This window comes from Eublepharis macularius, chromosome 8 (genome assembly GCF_028583425.1).
Source record: "Eublepharis macularius isolate TG4126 chromosome 8, MPM_Emac_v1.0, whole genome shotgun sequence".
Lineage (NCBI taxonomy): Eukaryota > Metazoa > Chordata > Lepidosauria > Squamata > Eublepharidae > Eublepharis > Eublepharis macularius.
The window spans coordinates 97,485,030-97,512,298 of NC_072797.1; the positions used below are offsets into that span (position 1 = coordinate 97,485,030).

At 45.4% G+C, this 27,269-nt stretch overlaps 2 protein-coding genes across 2 annotated transcripts in view; both read left to right on the forward strand.

Annotated features, from left to right (window-relative positions):
* Window positions 1–1,455: 1,455 nt before the first annotated feature.
* Window positions 1,456–13,684, forward strand: C8H9orf40 (chromosome 8 C9orf40 homolog). Its single transcript, XM_054986934.1, has 2 exons — window positions 1,456–1,885; window positions 12,440–13,684. The coding sequence occupies exons 1-2, from the start codon at window positions 1,511–1,513 to the stop codon at window positions 12,590–12,592; spliced, it is 528 nt and encodes a 175-aa protein (XP_054842909.1). The 5' UTR covers window positions 1,456–1,510; the 3' UTR covers window positions 12,593–13,684.
* An 8,876-nt stretch (window positions 13,685–22,560) lies between these two features.
* The window catches only part of TRPM6 (transient receptor potential cation channel subfamily M member 6), a 104,712-nt gene continuing 100,003 nt past the window's right edge, over window positions 22,561–27,269 (forward strand). Inside the window, exon 1 of the mRNA XM_054986516.1 lies at window positions 22,561–22,574. Coding sequence (XP_054842491.1) covers window positions 22,569–22,574 — 6 coding nt within the window. The 5' untranslated portion in view covers window positions 22,561–22,568. The remainder of the gene's footprint in view (window positions 22,575–27,269) is intronic.

The window sequence follows — 27,269 nt, forward strand, 5'->3', positions numbered from 1 at the left end:
GGTGGGTGGTGCCCTCAAGTCATAGTGAACTTGTGGGATCCTGGTGGGATTTTCATGCTAAGAGACTAACAGAGGTGATTTGCTATTGCCTGCCTCTGCAACCCTTTGTTGGAGGTGTTAGGGTGTTTTGTTTTGTTTGTTCACCAGCTAGGGGTGCCATTCCCCTGCCCGGGGTGAGGGGGGTCCCCTGCTCCCATCCTCCCCCCCATGTCCACTTACTTGGCCAACTCCCCAGGGTGCCCACCGGGCAGTGCAACATGCCCCGGGTAGCATGGTGCGCTCTCACATCCACAGTGGCCCAATTTAGACCAAAAAACGCCGTGCAGCAGGCCCGTTTCGGATCAAACTGTGCCCCGCAGCAGGCTGATCCTTAGTGAGCGCAGGAGCACTCCCGGGCCGCCCCTTGACCCGCGCGATAATGTCACTTCCCAGAAGTGACATCATCACAAGCCAGGAGCGTGTGCTTGACATGAGGACCTGGGGCACAGCAAGGTGGGTGCCAGGCTCCCAATCTCCCACAGGGGGAGTCAAAGGACCTGGCAACCCTAAAACCAACTTTTACTGTTCTCTTTATTTCACAGTTTTGAACACCAGTTATTACTAAACTTGTTAAATAAAGTTGTCCTTGTTAAAGGATCATCATGCCTCATTTGGTCACACAAAGTAAAACCGACTGGGAAAGAGTAAACAAGTGGTTGGTTGGGTGCTCTGGGCCATTCCAAGGAAACTTGTCCCAGAGTGGTGGCAGCCTACAGAGAGCTTCCCTAGTCCCCTACCTGCTGCGACAGTCCAGAAAGTCCCAACTTAGAATGAGTTTGAAAAAAGGCTGGGCATGGGATGGGAAACTGGGACAGCAACTGATCTGCCAATTGCAATCTTCAGCAGCCTCCCTATAGCTACATTAGCACTACATTTCTTAATCTAAATTAGCTTTGAAAAAGTAATTTTAAAAGTCACTTAAGCCTGGTTATCACGTGTAGGACGAGGGGGCAGAATGTTGCAGTGGTAGAGCGGTGCAGAGGGGATTTGAACTTGGGTCTCCCAGATCCTAGTCCAACACGAAATTATACAACACTAGCTCTAGGATTTCTCTTAGCTTAGTGTAGTCTACTGTGTCTAACTAGAAGAAATCAAATAAATCTGCAAGTTCTTCCGAGGAGAAAAATAAGATTGGCGAATGTGTTCAGATAGCTACCCCTTGTCCTAGATGAGCTGATGGTACCGAACTAAACGGGACTGGGTTTGGTCTAGGCACGCTTTCCGATGTTGTAAACTTGCCGGCTTACTTTATTATCTAATCCTACGAATGCAATCAATTTAGGTATCAATATACTTCAGATCAACCGTCAGGCAAGCGAGGTTGGGGCCCATACCCGCCAGGGGTCGTCGGCAAGTGCTGAAGCGCCAGGCCATTAGGCCGCTTGCGCCCCGCGTGGCCCCGCCCTCCTTCTCGAACACGGCGCGGACGCAGCGGCGCGGGGAGCTCCCGGGTCGCGCCGGGCCGGCCGCGATGGCGAAACGGCGAGGCGAGGCGGTGGCGTACTGCGCGCCCTGGGAGACCTTCGTGTCTCACGCGCCTTCGAAGCGCGCGCGGAGTGAGCCTGAGCTGAGAGAGCCGCGGTGCAGCAGGACGCCCTGGAGCGGCGGCGGCTGCAAGAAACGGAAGCGGGCGGAAGAGGACGAGGAAACGGCTGCAAAGCGGCCCGCCGCCCTGGAGCGGGGCGGGCCTGAGGAAGAGCAAGCTCCGGCGGCGAGCGGTGGCGTCCGAGAGGGAACGCTGACGCGGCGGCAAGAGCAACCCGGACCGCTGCGTGAGAGCGACGAGGCGGCTGGCTTAGGAGAAGCCCTGGCGCATCTGTGCAACCACAAAACCATGGCTGAGGAGGTATGGAAGGCGGGAGGGCCGCGGGCAAGGGGAGGCTCCGGGGAAACAAACCGTCGTCCCGTTCCTCCCCTTCAGGAACGGGGCCAAGAAGGGCCGTCTGCCTCTACGGACCGGTGTCTTCTCGGCCCCCTTAGCAGCGGCTTTACAACTTGATTCTAAGCAGGGTATCTATCAGCTTTCCATTACCAAAGTGAATAGCGCAATGAGAGGCGAGCCAGGTGAATTCTGTTGTTATTGGTAGGAGAACTTCCCATGCTCAGTTCTTCCTTGTCAGACCTTGCCTTCATCTTCTGGACCCGGGTGTGCAAACGTGGAATGCCAGTGTGCAGAGTGCAACCATTGGGTCATGTTAAGCAGAGACAGCCATGGAAGGAGAAGGGTATTTAACTCCTTTTAACCTAAAAACTGCAGCCCTTACAGTTATGTGAACAAAGAAAAATAAGTATACATTTCCTCCTCACAAAAAAACCCCAAAACACAAATAAGAAAGTTCAGTGAGAGACAAGCATGTTAAATGGTTATGAAGACAAATTCTATTCCTTAAATGTTGACCTGGCTTCTTTAATGAGGATAGAAACATCATGATGTGACTTGCCACCATGCAAGTGTTTCGGAAATGGCATCTTGATTAGCAGTCTAAATTAACAGGTAAGTAAGTGGTAGCTTGCTGCTGCTAAGTTAACATACACAGACATAAATGCAGTTAGGAGGTTAAATATCACTAATTTGATATTTTTCACGGATTCTTTGTATAGTAGATGTATTTTTGTTAATTTTATAAAGCCTGAAGCGCATCTGTTGGCTTCATGCACAAAGCAGTGCAATCGAGGATTGGGAATGGCAATTACAATAAAATTTGAAGAAGTGTCGCACCATCTTGTGTTAAGTCATATACTATGCAGTGTGCATATCCTGACTTGGATAGCTCAGGTGAGCCTGATCTTGTCAGTTCTCAAAAGCTAAGCAGGGTTTGCCTTGGTTAGTAATCAGAGGGGAGACCTCCATTGAAGACCAGGCATACAGGGCCAGACAATGGCAAATCACCTCTGTTAGTCTCTTGCCATGAAAACTCTACCATAAAGGGTTGCCATAAGTCAGCTATGATGTGAGGGCAGTATTCACCAGCAGCAGCATACACTGTACATGTTACCAGTTTATTAAAACAAGAACAGCCTTGTAAGTTGTATTCTGTTTCCAGCAGAGGTCAGCCAAACAGCATGAGGGCAGAAGTCTAACCTAGTTGCAAGCTCTCTAACAGCTGGTATTTGGCTACTGTCCTTTATGAATTTATCTAATTTTCTCTTAAAGCAGTCTAAGCTATTGCTCATCACATTTTGTGATTGTAGATTCTTTAAGTTAACGTGTTGGTTGAAGAAATAATTTCTATTGCCAGTTAATTGGCTTGGGTGGTCCTGAGTGTAGTATCATACAGGAGGAAAAAAAAACCCTTTAATCACATTTCCTGCGTAACATCATATAAAAACTTCTAACTTAGTTCTTATGGTTGTCTCACACACAGTGTTTTCACTTAACTTCTTGGTGACGTTACTGCAAACCCTTCCCTGTATCTCCCAGTTCTGTAGTATCATTCTGGGTGATCAGAATTATACACAGGACCCTCACTGAATGATTCACTATTATTGGCCAGACCACTTTCCTGATTGTTCACACCCCATCTATTCATGATTTTTAAAAAATCAGTGTGCATCAATTTACATATACTTATTTTGAATCTCATTTTCTATTTTGTTGACAACCAACCCATTTTGGAGAGATCCTTTTGGAAATTTTGTCCAGCCACTGTACTACAACAACTAAAAGCTGTCTGAATAGTTGAAGCGTTTGCAACTCCTACAGGCTCCTAAATTGGCTTTAGAAGGCAACTGCATTTTTCAGCCTTCAGTGACCCCTATTGTCTAATTATTGCTACCATTAATCTAGTTCTAAGTGGTTCACAATTTCTTGTAATTTAGTTAAAGCTGTGACAAAAACATTATAGTCTATAAGAAAAGTAATCTTGCTAGTCATCTCCATATCAAAAAAACTAACTTCTAATCTTATCTCCAATTGCCCCCCCAGTCGGAATGAAGACAGACACAGGTGTTGGATCTAAGGGCCACTTTTATTAAATAACCTCAACGACAACAATAACCATAACTGCAGCTAGGGTAAAGCGGTACAGGTCAAGCCACGGGGTCCTACCTAGACCTCTGCCTTGACCTGTCTGGGCGAGCCCCGAAGCCCCGGGTGCGAGCCCTCCATGCGGATGGCTGGGAGACCCGGCCAGCCAGGCAAATGGGTTCCCCCCTTTCAAGCTCCTAATCCTCAGCCGTACAGCAGTGAGGTAAGGACTTGCACGTGGGGTTCCCCCAAGCAGTCTGCCCACGCGCGCTGGCAGCCGTCACAAGCAGTACCAGCCGCTCCTAGCAGACCCTTCCTCCCTACCAATAGGGAAACGCCAAGGGTGCTCACCGGCCCGCTATTTCTAACCAAACTCCATCCCGCCAAGGAAACCACTAGCAGGCACCACCACCTGCCAATATCCATCACTCAAGACTAGGTGCAAGGTAGGCGAAAAACCCCCTATCCCATGTCCAATTGGGGATAAGAGGAAAAAATTCCTACCTGGCTCTGCAAACAGCAGCCGGCTAATCCTGCACCAAGAACAGGGTGAGGAGGGTGGGCCGAGCGTTCAGCAAGACTGCGGCTGGGTGAGCGGAGCCTCCAGAAAGAGGCTTCTAGCTCCGCCCACCCAGCTAAGCCCCGGATGCCCGGGAAAGGCTGGTCTGCCCTTCCTCCATCCAGGAGGGCAACCGACGGCCACCTCCCTAAGCAGCTAGGCTGCAGGAGGGTTGGCCGAATTGCCCCCCCAGTCGGAATGAAGACAGACACAGGTGTTGGATCTAAGGGCCACTTTTATTAAATAACCTCAACGACAACAATAACCATAACTGCAGCTAGGGTAAAGCGGTACAGGTCAAGCCACGGGGTCCTACCTAGACCTCCGCCTTGACCTGTCTGGGCGAGCCCCGAAGCCCCGGGTGCGAGCCCTCCATGCGGATGGCTGGGAGACCCGGCCAGCCAGGCAAATGGGTTCCCCCCTTTCAAGCTCCTAATCCTCAGCCGTACAGCAGTGAGGTAAGGACTTGCACGTGGGGTTCCCCCAAGCAGTCTGCCCACGCGCGCTGGCAGCCGTCACAAGCAGTACCAGCCGCTCCTAGCAGACCCTTCCTCCCTACCAATAGGGAAACGCCAAGGGTGCTCACCGGCCCGCTATTTCTAACCAAACTCCATCCCGCCAACGCAAGAGCCAAGCCTCTGCTTAGGCCCGAGCGCCCCACTAATGGCCTAGCGCCAACCTAAGCCCTAGCTGCAAGTCGCTGAGGAATATCTCATTGCCTGCTTCCGACAGGTGTACCCCGTCACCCCGATAGAGGTCGGCAAATTCGGCCCTGATCCTGGGGTGTGGCAAATACACCCCCAAACCCTCAGCCAGAGCTTTCTGGATGGCCCTATTGGCCTTCATGCGAGCCCGCTCAATGGCTGGGCGATTTAACGCCTCACGCCAAACCCGTCGAGGCAACATGGCGGACCACATGACCAGCACTCCCGGCCAATGTCGGAGTATCTCCTGCAAATCCCACTTCGCTTGCAGGGAGAGAGCCCTGCCATGAATAAACCCCAGGTCATTCCCACCTAAATGAATGACTAATATATGGGGTGCAGGGCCCCGCCGTTCCCTAAATAAGAGTGGCAACAAACCGGGCCACCGAAGGCCGCGACGACCCAGCCACTCCACCGTAGCCCATTCAGACAAACCAAGCTGGGACCCGACTCGTGTCCTCCTAGCTTGATGAGCGGCCCAAAACACCATACTGTGCCCGCAGATCAAAATCCGACGTTTCTCCAAGCAGGACACAGCACCTAAGAAAACATCATTAGTAAAACCCTTAAAACCGGTTAAGAGGGCGAACATACGATTGGTAGGCAGATGACCTCCACCTGCCAACACCCTGAATGGCCCGTGCAGAATACCCCATGGCCGCTGCCGTAGAGGCAGCCCCAATCCTGAAAGAATGGGTGCCGAATTTGACACCAGCTAACCCCAATTTGGCCAGTGCCTTTTGAGTCACTGCCCAAAACTGGTAGCGCGTCAGTGGTAAACCATCCTCATGTTGAAACAAAACCCCGCAGCTGGTACCCCGCACCCTCAAGAACCTTCGCAGAGCCCTTACTGGACACAAACCCGGGTCCGCACAGCTTCCAAGGCTAACCACAGCCCCTTTTTGTTTCTGATCAGTCTTAGACCTACGAATAGTGAGGGCAACACCATCCCCCCTAAACTGTACATCCTGGGCCATCAAGGCCCGGCCAGATGTATCCGTCTTCGACTGCACCACCAGCTCACTAACTCTCATTGCACCAAAAAATGCTACCAAAGCAGCTGCATGAAAGAGCTTAGCCTCAAAGCCGGAGGTGCAAATGTCCCCCCAGGCCTTGATAAGCCCCTTCAGGAGTGCAGGAGAGATAGGCTCCCTAGGGTCAGCCCGCACCACAGCTTCACGTGACCAGCCCTCCAGCATTTTGCGCACACGGAAGTCTCCCGTGGCCTCAGAAAACCCCCGTGCCTTGCTTATAAACGCCAAAGCCGCCAACTGGCCGCGAATAGACTTAACCGCTAACCCTCGGCTCTTCTGGTGCACGCAAAATTGCAGCAAATGCTCCACAGGAATAGGCCACAGCTGATGCAAACCCACATCCTTCCTAAACCCACCAAATTGGCCTACCGCTCTGTCGTAGGCACGCTGAGTACTGGGAGCCAATGCCAGCCTTACGGCCCTGGATACCTCGGTCTCCCAAGCTGCCATAACTCCGGGGGCATCTGAGCAGGCACCTTGTCGGCCTCCGGGGCAAGCTGCCAAAACCGCTCCATCTGTTGGCGAGACAAAGCGTCTGCCACACCATTACTCACCCCAGGAACGTGCTTGGCCTTAAACAAAATGTTCCACCGGAGACACAACAACGTAAAGGCTCTAACCAGCCTCATGACCCGGCAAGATTTCGAAGTCAAGGAGTTGACTACGTGAACCACCGCCAGGTTGTCACACCAGAAGTGGACAACATGGTTAGCCAATTCCTGTCCCCACAGGTGGACAGCCACCAGAATGGGAAAAAACTCCAAAAAGGTCAGGTCCTTGTCCAAGCCACAGGCATGCCAGTCAGGTGGCCATTGATCTGCGCACCAATGCCTTCGGAAATAAACACCGAAGCCCAAAGAGCCAGATGCATCAGATGTTACCTGCAGCTCGGCCTCGAGCAGCAGGTCATCCCTCCAAAAGGTAACCCCATTGAAATCCCTGAGGAAGTCAGACCAAACGTCCAAATCCTCACGCATCCCCCTAGTAACCTTAAGGTGATGATGGGGAGCCCGAAGTGATGACATGGCATCACAAAACCTCCTCAGAAAGGCCCTACCAGGGGCAATAGCCTTACAGGCAAAATTCAGGTGACCTACCAGCTGCTGCAACTCCAAGAGTGACACCTTCCGTTTGGATTTGAAATCCAGGAGCCTGCCCCTAAGGTCAGCGACCTTCTCAAAGGGAAGTCGAAAGCACTGCTCGACTGTATCCAGCTCTATACCCAGAAACATCAACACTTGAGAAGGCCCCTCTGTTTTCTCATGCGCCAAAGGAACGCCCAGCTCATCAGCCAAATGGGTAAAGGTATTCAACAGGTGAGCACACTGTCCTGACCCCGCCATCCCAACGAACAAAAAATCATCCAAATAATGAACGGAGTCACGGGTACGCGCCCTACGCTGCAATTCCCATTCTAAAAATGAGCTGAGACGTTCGAATGCCGCACAAGAAACAGAGCAGCCCATGGGAAGAGCCCGGTCCATGTAAAACTTCCCTTCAAAAGAAAACCCCAAGAGTTCAAAGTCATCGGGATGGACAGGGAGCAAACGAAATGCCGACTTAATATCGCATTTCGCCAATTCTGCTCCCCTCCCACAGCGACGCACCACCCTAACAGCCTGGTCAAACGATGTATACCTTACCGAGCACAAATGCTCCGGGATGGCATCGTTTACCGACTCACCTTTGGGAAACGAAAGGTGATGTATCAGGCGGAACTCACCTGCAGCCTTTTTGGGCACTACACCCAATGGGGACACCCGGAGATTGGGAACCGGGGGTGAGTCAAAAGGACCCAAAACCCGGCCCTCAGAACACTCCTTGGCTATCTTACATCTAACTACCTCCTCCATACCCTGGACAGAACGCAAATTATTCGACATAAACGAGGAACGTGGACCCCGAACTGGGATCCTAAAACCCAAACTGAAACCTCTAAACAGAAAGAGGGCATCCTGCCTCCTGGGGTAATTGCGTAGCAGCCGCTCAAGGACCTTCAGCCTTACCGGGCTGGGACCCTTTACCAGAAGGCTGCTGACTGGGAGCACCCCCGCCTCCGGGCTTCCTACCCCCACCTCCCTGTCTAAGTTTGGGGCAGGAATTGTACGAGTGATACCCAGCACAGGAAGGGCACTCGTGCCGGAACCTACAAGGTTTACGGCCGCACTGTCCCTTAAACGCAAACTCCCAGCAAAGCAGCCGGGGTTGAACCTGCTGCCCCGCCGTAGCGCGGGTAGTGGCGGTTGCAGAGGCCGTAGTGGAACGCTGCACCAGATGGCCGCTATCAGAGCGGTCCCCCACACTGGGCTTCGCTGGCGACATCACCTGCAGCCAAAGCTGTTGGTGAATCCGATCCCAAGGAAGATTAGGAGTAAGGGCAGCCCTCATCCTGAACTCCTCATCGTACTGCATCCAAGCAGCACCAGAGAAGCCAGTATAGCCCTTATAAATGATGTCAAGGTACTGCAGCAATGATGCAGCCCTATGAGGCTGAGCCCTAACCAACACCCCTGCATATATCAAAAAACCTGGCAGCCAGTTAGCCCAGGTCCGATCAACACGGCGTCGCTTAAGACGCTCTTTATCCCTGTCATCCAACTCATCTTTATCCTTTTTTTCCAATTCACGAAAAAGAAGGGTAAAGAGATCAACATATTCCCCTTTTAGAATCTTATCGCGGGTGGCCTGAGTTAAATGATCGCCAAGGGGAAGTGCCGTGTCTCCAAAGGGGAGGGCACTGAAAGGCACCTGTCCGTAGGCCAGAGTTGAGTAGGGGTAATAACCCCAAAGCCCACCAGCACCGCCAGGCCACATCCCAGCCTGCCCCTGTCCCCATGGGGCATCAAATCCTACCCACGAGGGCTGAGCTGGTGCTGCCTGGTGAGCCCCAGCCGACCCCACGGCCTGAGGTTGCCATGGATGCTGGCCAGGAACAGGCCAAGCAGACTGAAGCTGCTGCACCGCCCCAAAGGGCGCACCTGAAGAACCCTGTGTAGGAGGCTGCCCAAAGGGCCCCCATGGCCATGACAGTCCATATTGAGGTGTAGGTTGCTTACCCACAGGCTCCACAGGATCCACTGCCACTGCCACTGGCTCAGGGTCCAAGACCACCTCTTGCTCGACGTCCAACTCCGGTTCCACCTCCGCTGCTGGCTGAGCACCACTGGAACTACCTGCTGCAGGACCTGCAACACCTTCCAAAACAGAAAGACGCCTGAGAATCTCCCTATTCGTGGCATCTCTAGACGCCCCTCTGATGGGCCGAGCCCTACCCTTACCAGGCGCAGCCGCCGAAGGTACACCTTTACTCCGTTCCAGAGCTGCCAAACGCTCTAAAATGTTCTGCTGATTAATCAGCTCCCCCTCATCCTCAGAAGAGCTAGCTGCCGGAGCAGCTCGCTTAGCAGGTGCCCGTTTGGCAGGTTGCTTGCCCTTAGGAGGGCCACCACCCTTTTTAGGGGGCATAATACCAGCACAAATGCCAAACCCCAGTAAGCGCACCAAAACAGTTCCCAGAACAGATAGGCCACCACCCCAGCCAGGGATCCGCAAAATGGCCGCCGATCACAACACAAAATGGCCGCCACTCGACCAAGGGGGGGGGGAGGCAAAAATTCCCCCCGCCTGAAAGACAAAAAAGACCAGGGCTCCCAGCCCCCAGCCAAAACCTAGGAACGTTGAATGGGTGGGAAAAAGGGGGGGGCAAAACAGCGAGGCTCAGGGCCTAAAGTCCCGACCACTATATGGCCAGGCCCCTTGGATCTCAGCCGCCCACCAGGCACCCAGTTCCTTTAGCGCGGGGGGGGGGGTTCGGACCACTGGGCCCAATGCAAAATGGCCCCCAATACCGCGGCCCCAATGCAGCTGCCCTGACGGGGTGGAGGCCACCGCCCTGGCGCCCAAAAGGACGCCGCGTCCGCGGCCCGAGGCCCACCGAGCCGGGCCGCCCTAATCAGCGGCGAAACCTCGCCCAAATAGAAAGGCGCAAAAGGCCCGGGCTGCAGCCACTGCCGAGAGGCAAGCTGCCGCCGCCGAAGCCCCCGCCGCCGCCGCCGCCGAACGGCCTGCCGCTGTCCTCGCAGCCTTCTCGAGGCCCGCCGCGGCAAGAGTCGCTGCTGCCGCCGCCGCCGCCGCCGAACAGCCCGCCGCTGCCCTTGCCGTCTCAGCAAGGCCCGCCGCCGCAGGAGCCGCCGCCGCCGCCGCCGCCGCCAAAGCAGCCTCTGCCTCACTCAACGCTCGGGAGGAGAAAAAACACGTCCTCTCCTTCCGAGCGTTCAGCAAGACTGCGGCTGGGTGAGCGGAGCCTCCAGAAAGAGGCTTCTAGCTCCGCCCACCCAGCTAAGCCCCGGATGCCCGGGAAAGGCTGGTCTGCCCTTCCTCCATCCAGGAGGGCAACCGACGGCCACCTCCCTAAGCAGCTAGGCTGCAGGAGGGTTGGCCGAATTCCCGTAATTTCATTACTGCTTTTAAGAGCTCCATTTATTGAATATTGGAGCCAGGTTAAGAAAGGACCTATTGAATGGTGTAAATAAGCAGTGACAACAACTTCATGCATGTGCATTTTCATGTCATACAATAAAAATATTTTTATGGGAAATGATAAAGTGAGAGACATTACAGTAAAATAATTGCTGAAAATATCAGTCACTGCAATGAAATTTCTTGACATCCTTGCACCTGGGATATGGTAAGCACTGTCTTACTAACTGTATTAATATATTAATTTTTCAACTGTCATTTTTATTTATACCCCACCTTTCTTCCCAGTAGGGATCCCAGGTGACTTCTATAACTCTCGTCTCCTCTATTTTTGCCTCAACAATCTTATGAGGTGGGTTAGGCTGATAGTGTTTGACTGGCCCAAGGTCACCTAAGCAAACTTCTGTGACAGAGTGGGGAATCAAACCTGGTTTTCCCAGATTCTAGTCCGACATTCTAACCACTACACCATGCTGGCTCTAATACCTATATGAGATATAATATATCTGAAATACATCTAAAAGTAACATATATATTTAAAAGTAGCATCTTAAAAAATAAAACTAAGTTCCAAATTGGAGATAACTGTTCCTATTGTCAGTCTTTTGGAATAGAAATATTAATACAAAATATATTTGTAGCTTGTGTATGATTAATGGAAACTCATGCAAGAACAGCTTCTATTAAAATCATATACAGGTAAAAGGAAAATATTGTTAACGTTGCTGTTCTTGCAGATAGAAAGAATACAAGCTACCCATCTTATAACTTGAAATAATTATTTCACAAGGTATATTTGTTCTCTAGTAAATCCACAAGAGGGAGCACAAGTTAAACTCTAATTTATATGATGCTAAGAGGAATCTATTTCTTGGAGATTCTCTCTCTCGCACATGTGATTCTCCCACACATATGTTCCTTGTTTGGACACTTACTCTTGATTTTCATTTAGTTGCTGGACATGTTTTTTAAACTGCTGGAATTTGAGAATGTGAAGGATTTTTTCCCTAGGTGTCTGAGCTCACTTCAGAGTGATGGTATTGACCTATAAATCCCTATACAGCTTGAGGTAGCATACTTACATATAAGCTGCCCATCTACCCATCTACTCTAGTCATTTTCAGAGGCCCTACTTACGGTGCCCTTGCCATCTGAGGCTGTATGTGTGGCAACCTGAGAAAGGGCCTTCTTGATTGTGATGCCAGAACCTCCCCAGGGAGATTCATCTGTCTCCCTCTATTGGTGTTTTCCACCGTGGGTGAAGATGTTTTTGTTTCATTTGGTATAGCAGTATATAATCTCATTCATCAATTAAAATACATAAGTTAGATTTAAAAACATCCACAGTATGGTTCAACATATAAATACTAAAATCTAGTATATATACATAGTAAAATCACTCCTATACAGGTATATTAGTGCATTTAATCTTCATGTGTACAGAACCCCGAATAACTTAACTCTGTAATTTTCGTGTTCTGTATTTAGATGTTTTATTGACTTGGTATATAATTAAATGTTTTAATGTTCAGCTGTTTTAATATCAGAGGTTTGCAGTATGGAGACATTATTTGTGTAGAAGGTTTGCATAAAACTTTGTTGAATAAATATAAAAATTAATGATGTAATAATACATTAATAACATTCATTTTCCCAGCATGAAGATGACGTTTGGCACTACAACTCTTTCCAGTATTGGAGATCTCCATTACCTGCCATTGATTTGTCTGATATTCTCAATTTAGAAAAAGAGAACACAGTAAAAACAAGACACTTCAGCCGTGCTGGACTCTCAGAAATGGAAACTTGAAAAATGACCCAGTGGCAAATCTATTTTGCAAAAGCTGTTAAGGTTCTGTTATAACTTGAGAAAATAAGCAAATCAAATAATCCTGATGAAGAAAAATATATTTTGAGGAAGAAAGAAGAAACATTGACAGAATTCATCAATAAGCTTTATGTTTCCCCCAGTGGCATACAGAAAGAAGAGAGGACAACTTTTAGAGGACCTGGGGAACATTTGAAAATACATAGTGACAAAAAGGGTCTATCACTTGTAAAATGAATGACACAGAAGGTGTGTCAATATATGACTGAAGTAGATGAATGAAGTTTTAAGTCTGTGTTATTTTTTGTTGCTAGATCAGCGTAACCAAAAATAAAAATCAGCACTTCTATGCAAACTGAAAACTAGACTGGCCAACTAGACTGCTAGAATTGCCGCTGTATAAATTTTTCGTTACTGTTCAGGGGAACCATCAACTGCTGTCTTTTTTTTTTTTTTTGGTAGACGTGATCAATACCTGCTTGTTTTGTTCTATGGACTATGATGGATAAAGAAAGCAAATTATCCAGTGTGATGTGAAATAATTGGGTACACTTCTCAGGATCTACTCCAGAAGGTGTTCCGGTCCTGTGTAGCTTAATGCTTTGATTCTGTCTTACTGTAATTACTCTGTAACATCTGATTGACCTTGCTAGCAGTGATGATCAGCAGGACAGATATAAGCCAGCATGGGACTCTCTGTTCCCCTCCCACTACTGCGGCCCAGCCCAGACATATTTTAAAAGCCAGTTCCTTAGGCTTGCCAGGTTTCTTGGGCCCTTGGAATATTGTCACTGTAGTTATTCCCTTCTCACAGTGGTTCTAAAACATCAGAGTTTTGGGGCATGTGTAAACATTAGGCCTTTCCATTGTTACTTAACCTTCGTTCAATTTGTAAATGTTTCTTTGTTAACACACCATAACTTTGTTGATGTATCAGATAAATCTTTTTATTGAATATTGAAATCTGCATTAGATCCTGTCAAAAGTAGTGAGTTTGTACTGATTACCTTTTATTTTGATAACTTTATTTTCCCTATGTTATCTGGATACTGTGCAAGTAAATATTTTTTTGTGAAAAAACTTTTATGATGTTTGTGTGTTTAGTTTTTATCCTGCATGAGTTTATCTGCTTCATATGAGGCTAGGGCTGAGAAATGTTGAATTGCTTTGACAGAATTCCCTGAATGTCTTCGCATTATCACTTACCTTCATGTCAGAACTAGAGATGGGCACGAACCGAAATACGAACCAAAATTCATCACGAACGGGGGCGGTTCGTGGTTCGCGAACTGGTGGTTTGTCAGAGCCCGTTTCTGACGAACTGTGAACTTTAGGCCGATTTGTTTTGTCGTCGTGAACAGTATGATGATTATAGCTTCTGTCCAAATGCTCAGGAACGAACAAGGGGTTATATTTCCAGAAGCTTTATGTCAGAAAAAAAAGTAGTGCATGCACCATAATTTAGTTGTGGAAAAACTAGTTTGTCTGGGTTCCTTCAGTATTGAAGAGACTGGACAAGCTAGTTCTGGCCTGTTGGAGTACACAAGTTCTGCTTAAACAATAAAATAATGTTAACATTTTCGGCTAGAAACAATTAAGATAAACGTTTCTGAACCTACTTTTTTTGCATCTTTTTTGAAGCATTTGAAAACAGACACTTGTCATACAAAGCGCTATTTACAATTTTTAGGAGTTAATTTTAGTACAATCAGCATTAGATGTTTCATTAGATGATTATGGAGCAACCACTAGATTCTGGGAGGCAATATAGATACACAATATGCTTGAAAATTTAAAATTGTTTGCACTGGCATTTATTGTGAACTAAGCACCTACTGAAACTTCAAACAACAGACATTATGAATGTTAATCATTTCCCTAATGTGGTATATAAACTTGAAACCAGATCAAGTCACATGATCCTGATTACAAGGTGTCTTCAATTTAATTACAGAACAAATATTTCACCAGAGTTTTCAGAGTCCATCTCTCTCCCCCTCCCTTTAAAGCTCATAAATGTAAGCACATGGAAATTTGTAATCATTGCTTTTCAGCATTGTTTCCATTACTTGCTAGCACTAAGTAAACATTATCTGATTGAAAGGCAGATGGAAACTTCAGTCTGAAATCCAAGAGCTGAAAGCTGCAAAATGTTATATTTTAGTCATGGAGATGAAGAAGGTAAGTGGACGGACTTTTCTGCTAGTTCCAATGTTTAAGTTTGTTATTTATAGCAGTAATATTTAAAAAATATATGTTTTTATTGGCTGCAGTTTAGAATGTGTACTTTATCCTTCTAGCAAAAGTGCTTTACAGACAATCTTTTGCCAGTATGTCATTTATAGAGCACTGGGAACCAAAGAAGGAACTTGGAGGGAGGCTTTCAGTGCATATCCTAAATAGAGTTACTCCAGTCTAAGCCCATTGATTTCTGCTTAGGATCGAACTATTTGTGTTAACAGCCCAAACTGAAATTTCTATTTAGTTTGGCATTTTATCTGGAAAATATTGCAGAAATCTCTTTTGACAAAAGAACATTAAACAAGTGAAGGGAACAGCTCCGATCCTCCATGTAATCCCATTAACATAAATCAGTTATTGTGAGGTTTTAGTAGTTATGGATGTTTCACAGGGTAAAGAATTCTCAAGAACAGAGATTATAAATTTGACACAGACTTGCATTCTAATTGTAAATACTTTGGGGCAACTTAATTATAAAGTTAATATGAACCTGTTCTTTCTGTGGTGGCTGAAAAACTGCATACATTCCTTATTATTTTAAAGTTCGTTGTCTGAACAACAAATCAGGCACCAGATTCACCTTTGAACTAGTATGGGAGTATAAGAGGATATCCTTTTGTCTTCAAGAAGAAGCTGCAGCTGACTGAGCCACTCTGGAAGAAATCTGTTAATTGCCCGTATGTGATGGCAAAGATAAAATATCTTGTCAGCTTATGTACAAGATTAACCCTGGATCTATTCAGTTTATTTCTATCTGTGACACTTCATTCACACTCTGAAATCCTTAATTTTGCACTCCTCAAATGATGGACCTACGTGTGTGAACTATGTAATTTTTATGTTGTTAGGAATTCTGCTAGATCATTGATCCAGTCATGGAGTGAAAAATTTATTTGCTCAGTTAACAAACAGCCCACAAAAGGAGCAGTGATTGAAGGTGTACACTGATGTGTGTGAAATGACATCTTGGAAGAATTTTTTTTTGCTAGTTCCCCACTTGTACTGTAGACGGCTACTGCCTTGTGCTGCTCCCAGAAGAAGGAACTGGGAAAGTTCCTTTCTACAACAATATTACACCTTATACATTTTTGCTCATTTCTCTGGTGACATATACCCCATACATCATTTTATGAGAGATTTCTGTCAGACTGGAATTTAATGTAAATTTAAGGCTCTTAAACCACATTCTCTTATCTGTATATTAAATCCAAAGTTCTTTCCCGCTTTATCATGCATATTTTCACCTGTTCTTCTGTTTGTAATTTCAACTAGTTTATACTTTTTAGCAATAACATTAATAAATCATACATAATTCTGTTTCAAATACCATCATAGTTTGATTCGAATTCATAATACTTTTATCAACTTTAAATCATTCTGTTAATGGTGCATTAAAAAAAATGATGGGTATCCTTGTATATTGCAATCTCTCACCTTGTACAAAATCTAATATATCTCGATATCTTTATGTTTGAATATCATTTCTCATCTAAAAAAACTTCTTGTAGTGAAATCTATAGTGCCATTTTGGGGCATAGCCTAAATTTATATTTATTTCATACTCTCAAAATGGCACATCTAATGTAATGATTTTTAAAATTCACATTAATTTAAAGTTTATCATACCATAAATATGCATACCATCCAAAAGGTCATGTCCCTCCAGCTCCAGAAGACATGTCCGGACCACACTAACCAAGAAAGAGTTTGTCTTTGGAGGTAAGTGTTCCAAATGACCAAAGACGACAAGAAGCTTGCTCCATCTATAGAGGACAAACAGTTCTGGTAGCTGATGGAAAAGTAACTTTGGCAGGACAAGTCTGGAAGTTGGGTTGCTCCGCTCCCCTTCTGCATGCCTAGGCAGCAATTACCCAACAATCATGAACAGGCCATATCTCAACACCTTGTGCAGGACCTTGGCAAGGATGCCCAAGATGAAGGTCCACTTTGTGGATTTATGCAGAATAAACACACAGAACTCGCGTCTCCACTTTGGGTGGGTTAGAAATGTTGGTACATGCCATTCTTCAGAGTATACCATCCTCCAAAGCCCGGTCAGATCAGAGTGGTGTTTGATTCCAGCATGCAGTTTCAAGGTTTGTTGCTGAACAAGGTACTCCGCATGGGACTAGACTTGACCAACAGCCTACTTGGTATGCTTACTTCCTTCAGGAAGGAAGCTGTAGCTGTCATGGTAGACATCCAGCAGATGTTCTACTCCTTCCTCGTCAGAGAAGACCACTGCAATTATTTATGATTCTTATGGTTCAGTGCTGAGCAATATTGCCAGAAGATCACTGAATATCGCATGATAGTCCACATCTTTGAAAATGGAACGTCCCTTGTGATTGCCAACTATGGTCTGCGGCAAACTATGCAGAGGAGAAAAGTAGGGCCTGGATGCAAAGCAGTGGACAGGATTTTTACGTGGATGACGGGCTGAAATCTGTGTCCATACCAGCAAAAGCCATGGACTTGCTAAAGAGGGCACAGTAAATGCTGACTATAGCAAACCTCAAGTGGCATAAAATCACATCTGACCACGTGCAGATGTTAGAGTCATTCAATCTGGAAGACCACACCAAAGGCCTGCAGGATCTAGACCTGAGTGATAACACTCCCCTCCTTCAATGCAGCCTCAGACGGAGTTGGGACCTGAAGAAGGATCTTCACCTTCTGAGCACTGGTCCAAGAGAAGCAGTTCACGAGGCAAGGCATTCTTTCAGCTGTTCAATCCCTTAGGTTCCACATTAGGGGTGTGCAAAGGCACCCTGGTTCGTGTTTCCCGAATCTGGCAAACCCGAATCGAGAAGCCGATTCGGGTATAGCAGAAACCCGAATCGCCCAGCCAATTTGGGTATGCCGATTCGGGTTGATTCGGGTTGATTCAGGTTACCTTTTTCAATGGGAAAAAGCCTCCCCAGGCTTCTCTGAAGCCTGGGGGAGGCATTTTCCCACCGAATCAACCCAAAATTGGTGGGGTCCTTCCTCTACCTCCCCTCTAACAACCCCCCAAGTTTTAGACCGACTGGACTTTGGGGGGCATGTTATGGCCCCCCAAACCAGGTCCCCCTATCCTCGCCTAAAAAAAGGGCATAGCTTTAGGTTGCTGCTGCTGATCTTCATTCATTTTTTCCTATGGGGAAAAAATGAAGAGGCAGGCTTCCTTTGCCAGGGGTGGCATTTCGCATGCAAAATGTCCCCAACCCTCAGGGGCCCTTCTCCCACCGTTCCTCCCACCCCACACCAAGGCTCAGCCTGCTCCCACTTGGGGGGGGCATTTCATGGCCTCCCCAAGTAGGTGCTCTTTTCTCTACTACAGCTAGGGGGAGGCTTGTCTTGCCAGGGGTGGCATTTTGCATGCAAAATGCACCCCTACCCTCAGGGGCCCTTCTTCCACCTTTCCTCCCACCCCCCACCAAGGCTCAGCCTTCTCCCACTTGGGGGGGCATTTCATGGCCTCCCCAAGTAGGTGCTCTCAGCCCCCAAAGTCCACCCCTTACAGCCCCACACAAACCCAATTCCCCCCCAGCTGCCACACACAGACCCAAATCCCCACATTAGGCCCTCACAGACCCAAATCCACCCCCAGCAGCCCCACACCCATAACCCCAGGAACAGGCTGGCAAAGGCCAGCCCTCTTCCTTTGTTCCCTATGCTGGGAACTTCTAAACTCTCTTTCCCTGGGCAATTCTGCACAGCCCAGGGGTGCCACAATGGTGGGCACACTTCTGAGTGCCAGCTAGTCCCTGTGAAAGAGCACCTGAACCACAGACACTCTCCCTCAAATTCCCCCACCACCTACAGAGATGGCTGGCCAGCCAGCCCCATTGTTCCCTATGATGGGAACCAACTGCACAACAAAGAATAAAACACGAACAACACAAAATACAGTTTTTAAAAAATTATTTTCTCCCTTTCAAAGTACAAGTAGGCAAAGCATTATGACACATTACACCAGCAGTCCCCCACACAGAAAAATAACACAACTCTCACTTAACATCAGAGAATCACAAAAGCACAATTCCTGTCAAAAACACTTTATTTCTTGAACAGCTTTAGGTTACACAGTAGGAGGGCACAACAGGGCATGATAGCAGTGTACTACACAAAATAATACAACCCAATTCACCGTTTTTGACAGCAATTGTGTTTGGGTGATTCTCTGATGTGAAGTGAGTTGTGTTATTTTTGTGTAGTACACTGCTTTCATGCCCTGTTGTGCCTTCCTTCTGTGTAACCTAAAGCAGTTAAAGAAATAAAGTGCTTTTGGCAGCAATTTTTTGGGGTGATTCTTTAATGTGAAGTGAGTTGTGTTATTTTTGTGTAAGATACTGCTGCCATGCCCTTTGGTGTGCCCCCCTGCTGTGTAACCTAAAGCTGTTCAAGAAATAAAGTGTTTTTGACAGGAATTGTGTTTTTGTGATTCTCTGATGTTACGTGAGTTGTGATATTTTTGTGTAAGATACTGCTGCCATGCCCTTTGGTGTGCCCCCCTGCTGTGTAACCTAAAGCTGTTCAAGAAACAGTGGGAGAAGGTGGGAGAAGGGCCCCTGAGGGTTGGGGGGCATTTTGCATGCAAAATGCCACCCCTGGCAAAGGAAGCCTGCCTCTTCATTTTTTCCCCATAGGAAATAATGAAGAAGATTAGCAGCAGCAAGCTAAAAAGACGCTCACTTTTCCCTTTCTTAGGTGAGGATGGGGGGACCTGGTTTGGGGGGCCATAACATGGCCCCCAAAGTCCAATCGGTCTGAAACTTGGGGGGTTGTTAGAGAGGAGTTAGAGGAAGGTTCCCACCAATTTTGGCTTGATTCGGTGGGCAAATGCCTCCCCCAGGCATCCGGGAAGACGGAGGCATTTTCCCATTGAAAAACCCGAATCAACCCGAATCGATTCGGGTTATGGCGATTCGGAAAACCCGAATCGATTTGGGTTTCCCAAATCGATTCGGGTTTTCCCGAATCAACCCGAATTGGGGTGATTTGGTTTTTTGGGGGGTTTCCAAAACCCGAACTGCACACCCCTTGTCCACAGCATCAGTGAGCATCCAAGGGATGCATCTCTTATGTACTCTCTCCCTGGGTATCAAGGACTGGGATGACCCTCTTCAGCCTGATCAAAGGCAGGAGTGGGAAGCAGGAAGAAACTCAGCAGTCTACAAGGTATATGCATACCTCGCACCCACATACCAAGCTTACCTACTACTGCCACCTACATTATTTTTTAAGTATCAGAAGGAATGCCAACTTCCAGCACTTCCTAAATGAAACATTTACTCTTTGCCCCTTCTATACTGCCTTACTGGATACAGTATTGCATTCTGTGATGTGGTTTCCATTTCAGTTTCTGTTTTGCTAGAGTTTTACGGTAACCCTCTCTAATACAGTTACTGGTCTCAAAGTCTCTGCTATGGATAACTGAAAGCTCAGCTTTCACTTCCAAGTATGTGTCCTTAATGATCACCAAGAACATGTTCAGAAATACAATTTATTTTATTTAGTATTCATGTCATTTATTGTCCGCCTTTCTCACTAAGACTCAAGGCTGATTATATAGAGTGAGATTTACACAGTCAATATCAAGGACATTTCAATAAACAATGCCATAGGATAAAGAAATGCAAGTTTGCAAAGGCATAACATTAGCAAAAATCCAATACAAAGTAGAAGAAATGCTGCAACAGAGCATAAGCAATTCTAGGACTGACATTAGAAAACATAGAACTACTGTTGCTGTTGAGAACCTAGTTCTCCTAGATCCTAGTCCAACATTCTAACCACCACACCACACAGTTGGGGGGGTGATTTTGGGGGCCCTGATGAGCCCTTGTTTTTATTTTAAACTGAAAGTGGAAGACCCCCTTGAGGAGGAGTGGCAACCCCCACTCCCCAGTTTAAAGGTAATGGGGTTGCAACCCTATGTGTATTTGTGTGAGAGACACATAGTTGGGTCTGCAGATCCTACCATAAGCAACAGCAGCAGCACTTGCTCCAAATACCTTATGGTGCTTTGTCCTGCCTTTCCCATCTTATGGTGCTTTGCCTTGCCTTTCCCATCTAGGACGTAGTTCTTCATATGATAGGCCTAGGAGGTCCAACAGTTTTGGCTGCTGTTTGAGACAGAAGCAGTAGCAGATTGGCTCCAGAAAATCTCTCGAGCTGGACAACAGAGACATTGATTACAAGGAAATCACTTTCTTTTAAGGATCTTTAAATTTCTTTACATGTCAATTATTTCTGAATAGTAGTAGGGATTGCAGCCTGGGCCAGGTCCCTCGGGAGTAGGGATCCCCTTCCACCCCCCGCCTGGGGGATCCCCCACTTTCACCCTCTGCTGCTGCCACCACTTACCTGGCTGGTGGGGGGAAGGGTGTGTGAATGGACTCTGTTGCTACACTTCCAGGAAGGTGCAATGACATCACTTCCCAGGAGTGATGTCATCATGTCCCTCCACAAGCACTCCCACGCTTTGCAGTGGGCCAATTTGGGTCCCCAAATGGGCTAAATCAGGCCCATTTGGAGCCCAAATCAGCCTGCCGCAAAACTCACTCATGCCCACACATCTGTGTGATGATTTCACTTCCCAGAAGTTATGCCATCACACCGGCACAAGGAGCTCGATGCGAACAGCAAAGAGATAAGCTCCAGGTCCCCTCTCCCACTGGGAGGATAAGAGAACCGGGTAACCCGACTCTTGACTCAGGAACTCTGGGTCACAGTAAACTACCATTTCCTTCCACCATGCGGGAGCTCTGTGGAGAGCCAATGAAATTGGTAGGGTAATGGATTCAGAGTGGAGAAAAGGAAATATTTCTTTATTCAGTGAGTAACGAAATTGTGGAATTCACGTCAGTTGACATAATGATAACAGATGGTTTTAAAAGGGGCTTAGACAGATTCAGTGGCTAGTAGCCATGGTGACTAGGCACCCTCCAAGTTAGAAAGTAAATCTCTGATTGCTAGGTCCAGGTTTGAGGCAACATCAGGGGAAGGCCTTTCTGCCCTGTTTGTTGACCCTCTAGGACATCTAGTTGGCCTCTGTGTGAAACAGGATGTTGAACTAGGTGGACTCCTGGCCTGATGAAGCAGGACTCTTCTTACATTCTGATGTTGCAGTCACATTTTTAAGAGTATCTGCAACTCTCTTCCCTCACCCATCAGCCTTTTGAACTGAAATCTGAGATTGTTTGTCTCGAGGGCCCTGCCCTGCCTGGCAGGTTCCCAGATAAAGGATCCTAAAGGTTGGAAACTTTACTCCTTTCCATTATTCATTACTTAACCTGTGAATAGTGAGAAATTATAGGGTGTCTTGCATGAGGTGGGAAAACATCCACTGAGTATTGCAGTTTTTTCTACTCTAAAGAGTTTGAGTTATCTTCATCTGCCCACTTGCCAATTGCTGACATATTGTGTAAAAGGCAGCCTTGGCATGTAACTGGCAGGGTTCTTTGAGGAGCAACTCCAGCCATAAAAAAGCTGCCATTTACTGATAGAGGGAAGTGGAACATTAACCATCCATCCTGTCCGTGTGTGTGGTCCAAGGATCAAGTGAAGTGCTCCTTGGGATTTGTTTGAATAGCTTTTCTTTCCTCTTGCCTATGCTGGGGTTCTTGCAGGAGTTTCAGAGCCTTAACAAAGAAGGAAGAGTACAAAACTGTTGGCTTTCAAGCAGAGCTTTAACTGAGAAGAAAGCGAAATTCACAAGATGAAAGTTCAAATGAAGGTAAAAAGTTGTACAAAGAGGTGTATGGCTCACTGAGTTTGTGCTGGAGCTCCTAGCATATCTCTGTATCTGACTATCACTGATCACCCCAAAATTAGAGCATTAAAAAAAAGTCTTGTAGAATAATTCCTTTTCTTCATTGCTGCTTCTCATTTAGCTCTTTGCAATATTTATCACTTTTGTAGATCAGCCATTGTACTAAGGTCCCAAAGCAGAAAGGATGCATAGAAGCTATAGCATAAGCCTGGCAGAGTATGTGGTTGGTTGATGGAGGTGGGAGAAACGTTGCTTTATTTCTGATTCTGTGGCTTCAGTCATTCAAAAGGTGGTTATTACTAGATTGTATTGTTTGTCCCTGTCTGTAAAGGGAGAAGAAAGGCCCATGCATGGCTTGGTCTATTTAATGGTCAAAGCCTGCAGTGTTCTACAGTTGCAAAATGAGGTGGTTTATTCTATGTCGGTAGGGAAGGAGCAGTTTCTTAAAACAGACTTCCTTACTCTGCTCTTTTCAGCATTGTTAATTTCCTAAGTGTTGATAGCTATTTTTCTGGTAGGATTCATTTGATTTTAGCACTGATATTATAAGCAAATATTTAGTTGCTGCCACTATTGTGTTCCCAAAAATGGGAAACCTCACTGTTCTGTTTGTTTTTTAAAAAAATATGAACCCACATAATGCACAAAATCCCTGTCCAAAAACAGTTGGATAACTCTATGTGCAAGTAAGGTTGTAAGGCTGCAAACACTGTTGGTCCCTTAAAATTCTGAAGAAATAAGAGACTATACATTCCTGATGCCTATTGACCACTGCTATAGTAAGGATGACTTCAATTTTGTTCCTGCAGTAGATAGTTTTACATGTATTCGTTGTAATTTTGGGGTTTGAGTTTCCACTGGGAAGTAGTACTTGTAGGATTGTATTGTTTTTCATAACTTCTAGAACACAAGTTCTAGAATATAGTTAGTGCTTTTATTATCCATAACAATACTCCTCACATAGATCTGTGAGTTGGATCAATTGACTCCACCAGTGAGTCTGGGGGTGGGTCTTGATTTCTCACCTTAAAGTCAAATGTTTTGTCTGGTAAGATGCCTTTTATCTCATTTGGGTTATTACCAGTCCATAATGCTTTTAAATGAATTTGTACTGCTGAGATACCTGTGCCTTATTTGCCCCTTAACTGATTATTCACTTTGAGGAATTATTTGCACAACCAAGCAAGTCATTTTGGAGAGCAAAAGAATATTCTCGAAGCAACAATCATTTGCTTTATATACCAGGATTTTCAGGGTGTTTCACTCTCTTTCAAACAACCTCAGGTTAGTCACAAGCTGATATGAATTTCTAGGGAAATCTGTGATCCATTTTCTGCCTACCAGAGCAAAAATAATGCTACTTCTATGTGTGCAGTCATTTTTATGAGGTAAAAGTGAGGTGAATCCAGAGGTGCAGACCTTTCGACTCCGTTCAATCTCTGATTCACTACTTGAAAGGTATTTGACAGTAACAACTTTTTAAAAATGTCAGTCCAGCTTAGAAATCAGTTAAATCAATCGTGTAAAAGAAAATTATGATGAAAAGAATGGGATGTGGTTATGTTGACCATCCCTGAAAGTTATTTGCTTTGTTCTAAATTGAAATTGTAGTGCAATATAAAAAGGTTGCCAACAAATCCAGTCAGTTTAGTGGACTTGGACCTGGGAGACGTGAACCTAAGATCTATTTCTCCTACAGACAAAAAACCCCAAACAACCTAGAGTGTTATATTAGTTTGTGGCAAAATCCAAAAATAAAAGCCATGCAAAAAATGAAAGGACTTTACATGGACCCTCCAAGAGGTTGACATAACAGTATGGGTTGGTAGGGTGAACATGATAGAAAAAGAAATTCTGCAATATTTTGAACATGTTATTTAGATGGTAAATCTCAGAGCTTACAAGAGGAGCACGATCACAGATGCTCCAATCGGTTCTTAAGTATCAAAGACATGATGCCAGTGTGCAGATATTTTATAAACATTTATAACTTTTCCAAAATCTTACCACTTGGCCCTTTACCACTCATATATGCAGATAAGCCAGGATTTTCTAACCTCCCTGTAGGAATAATGCCAACCCTGAGCAGAGTTCACTAACAGTGCAATCCTAAGAAGACTTCCTCCAGTCTAAGCCCATTGATTTCAATGGGCTTAGATTGGAGAAACTGCTTAGGATTGCACTGTAAGTCTTGGAAAACAGCCCAGTCGTGTCTCCAACATAATGTTTGATTTTCTTTTTTATTTAGGTGTGACTTCAGAGAATGAAAAAGTTCTTTATTTAGTGTAATTGTTGGGCCAGACCAAGCCACTTTGGGCTAGAGCCAGAATATTCATTTGGCATCCTATAGTCCTAAGTGAGAACTAAATAAAATAGTCTTAAGTGAGAACTAAATAAAATAAAAAACATCACCCCAAATCTGCCTGATTATGCCTCATGGGAGGCTTGCTTAATTTAAATATTTAATATATAAAATTGCTTATTGGCCACCATCCTCCGGAATTAAAATATGTTGGTCTGAAAACAAGAAAACCTAGTCTTGCCTGATTTTAAACTTTATCTTCATCCCAGGGTAAATAAGCTGTGTTGTAATAGCGTAGGAAGACTGACATATTTACCTTGCAACCTATATATTTTTTTCCAGATGTCTAGTAAGTTTCCAAACAATATAAAATATTATATATATATATATATATATATATATATATATATATATATATATATATATATATATATATATATATAAACAATATAAAAACATACTTCATGTTTTGCAAAATTAATCACAGAGCTAGATAAATACATGTTATCCATTGGTTGCCAGTGTTAAATTATTGAACTGTGTTTGGCTTCTGGAATATGATCTACTCTGTGTCATTTGGAGAGCTATGTGTAATTTAAGGTGGAAACTCCATATATTGAGAGAAAATCAAGCAATACCAATTGCATATCAGATCTGGAGGGTATAATGGGAAGATTATTTTACTTCAGTTCTCTGCTTGTAGCATAGTTAAGTGATTGGGCTGTGAATCAGCACTCTGACTCCCACTACTGCCATGAGCTCAGCAGATGGGCTTGGGTAAGCCACTCTTCTCAGCACCTGCTTTCCAGCTGTATTGTGGAGATAATGATAACACTGACTTTGTTCACCGCTCTGAATAGGCATTAATCTGTCTAGAAGAATAGTATATATGTGCACTGTTGTTATTATTATTAAATTCAAGATGTATTATAAGGTGGTGCAAAAGACAGCATTAGAATTTAGTTCCATATATGTGATGCCCCTGCCTGCCTTATACCAGTCAGCTATTCCAAAATTTTTATTATTTATGTCATTTATATTCTGCCTTTTTCACTGAGACTCAAGGTGGATTACATAGTGTGAGATTAGTACAGTCAGGATCAAGGACATTTCAATAAATAATACCACAGGGTAAATAAATGCAAGCTTACAAAGACAAAACATTAGCAAAAATCCAATACAGAGTTGAAGAAATGTTGAAATGCAGAAGCAATTCTAGAACTGACATTAGACAACATAGAACTACCCAGTAGGATCACATTTAAAGCACAGGTAGTACATAGGAGCACAATAGATAGTACATAAGGCAACATAGTGGTGAAGTCTATGGTCCCTAACTCGATATGGAAGCATCTTTTTGAGACCCGCTCTCTACAGTATAGCCCTCCTATCTGAGTAAAAAGCCTTTTCGAATAACTCAGTTTTGAATCATTTGCCGAAAGCCAGGAGAGTGCAGGCTACAAAGACTACAAATCTAAAACACAGCATTTTTTTAAAAAAATCAGTTTCCCCCCACCCCCTCTCAGATACCAGAGGACAAAGTACAAGTGTTGGAAAAAAAAATGTGCGCATTTAAATATATGTTAATAGTTGACATCCTGATTAGTGTAAGGTTTTCTGCATGCAAGCTCATCCTATGGACCAAAAAGCACACCGGTGCTAGTCACACGGGCTTTTGGAGACCTTCCTCTTGAAACAGGGAATAGGCATTTCTGAGCCTACAGCTCTTAGTAAGAGCCTCTTACACTGTTTGTAGTTAGCCATCTGATAACTCAAACTATTGGCTTATTGTTACCATAATGAGTAGTTTAAAAACACACGTTTTGCTACCTGGCTAAAAAAAAAAATGGTTTCACTATAATAGTAGCCAGAGGGCAATCTTAAACATGCATTCATTAAACAAGATTCTTTTTTTTGATATATTGGCTTATCTGTGTGATTACTGTTGCTAAATGGGACAGAAGCACATATTGTTAATATGATATTTATGATAATATTTTTAACAAGAAATGTCATTGCCTTCATCATAACATCCGGTGCTGTTGTGTAGATCTTGCAAATGCATATTGTGCAAAAGTTAGAGTTATAAGTATTAAAAACATAGGGGACCTGTAATGACATGGGGAAGGCAACCTCCACTTTCTCTTTTTTGGCACCTTTCCCATGTACTGTCTCCTGCTTCCCCCCATTTGCTGTGGCTCCATCCCCTTTTCTAGCCCCTGCCTTCCTTTCTGTTCCCCTCCTGGCTTTCCTTTCCCCTCTTGCATCTCCTTCTGTCCCTTTGCAGGCCTTGCATTACCTCCCTGCACCCCTCCTCTACAATCCCTACCTTTTCCCCAGACTCAGCCCCCGCTCAC

What these genes read in the sequence shown, in the direction of transcription:
- C8H9orf40 (XM_054986934.1), top strand. Translation starts at nt 1,511, where the DNA reads ATGGCGAAACGGCGAGGCGAGGCGGTGGCGTACTGCGCGCCCTGGGAG. An exon ending in ACAAAACCATGGCTGAGGAG is followed by an intron (nt 1,886 to 12,439) that starts GTATGGAAGGCG and finishes TCATTTTCCCAG; the next exon opens with CATGAAGATGACGTTTGGCA.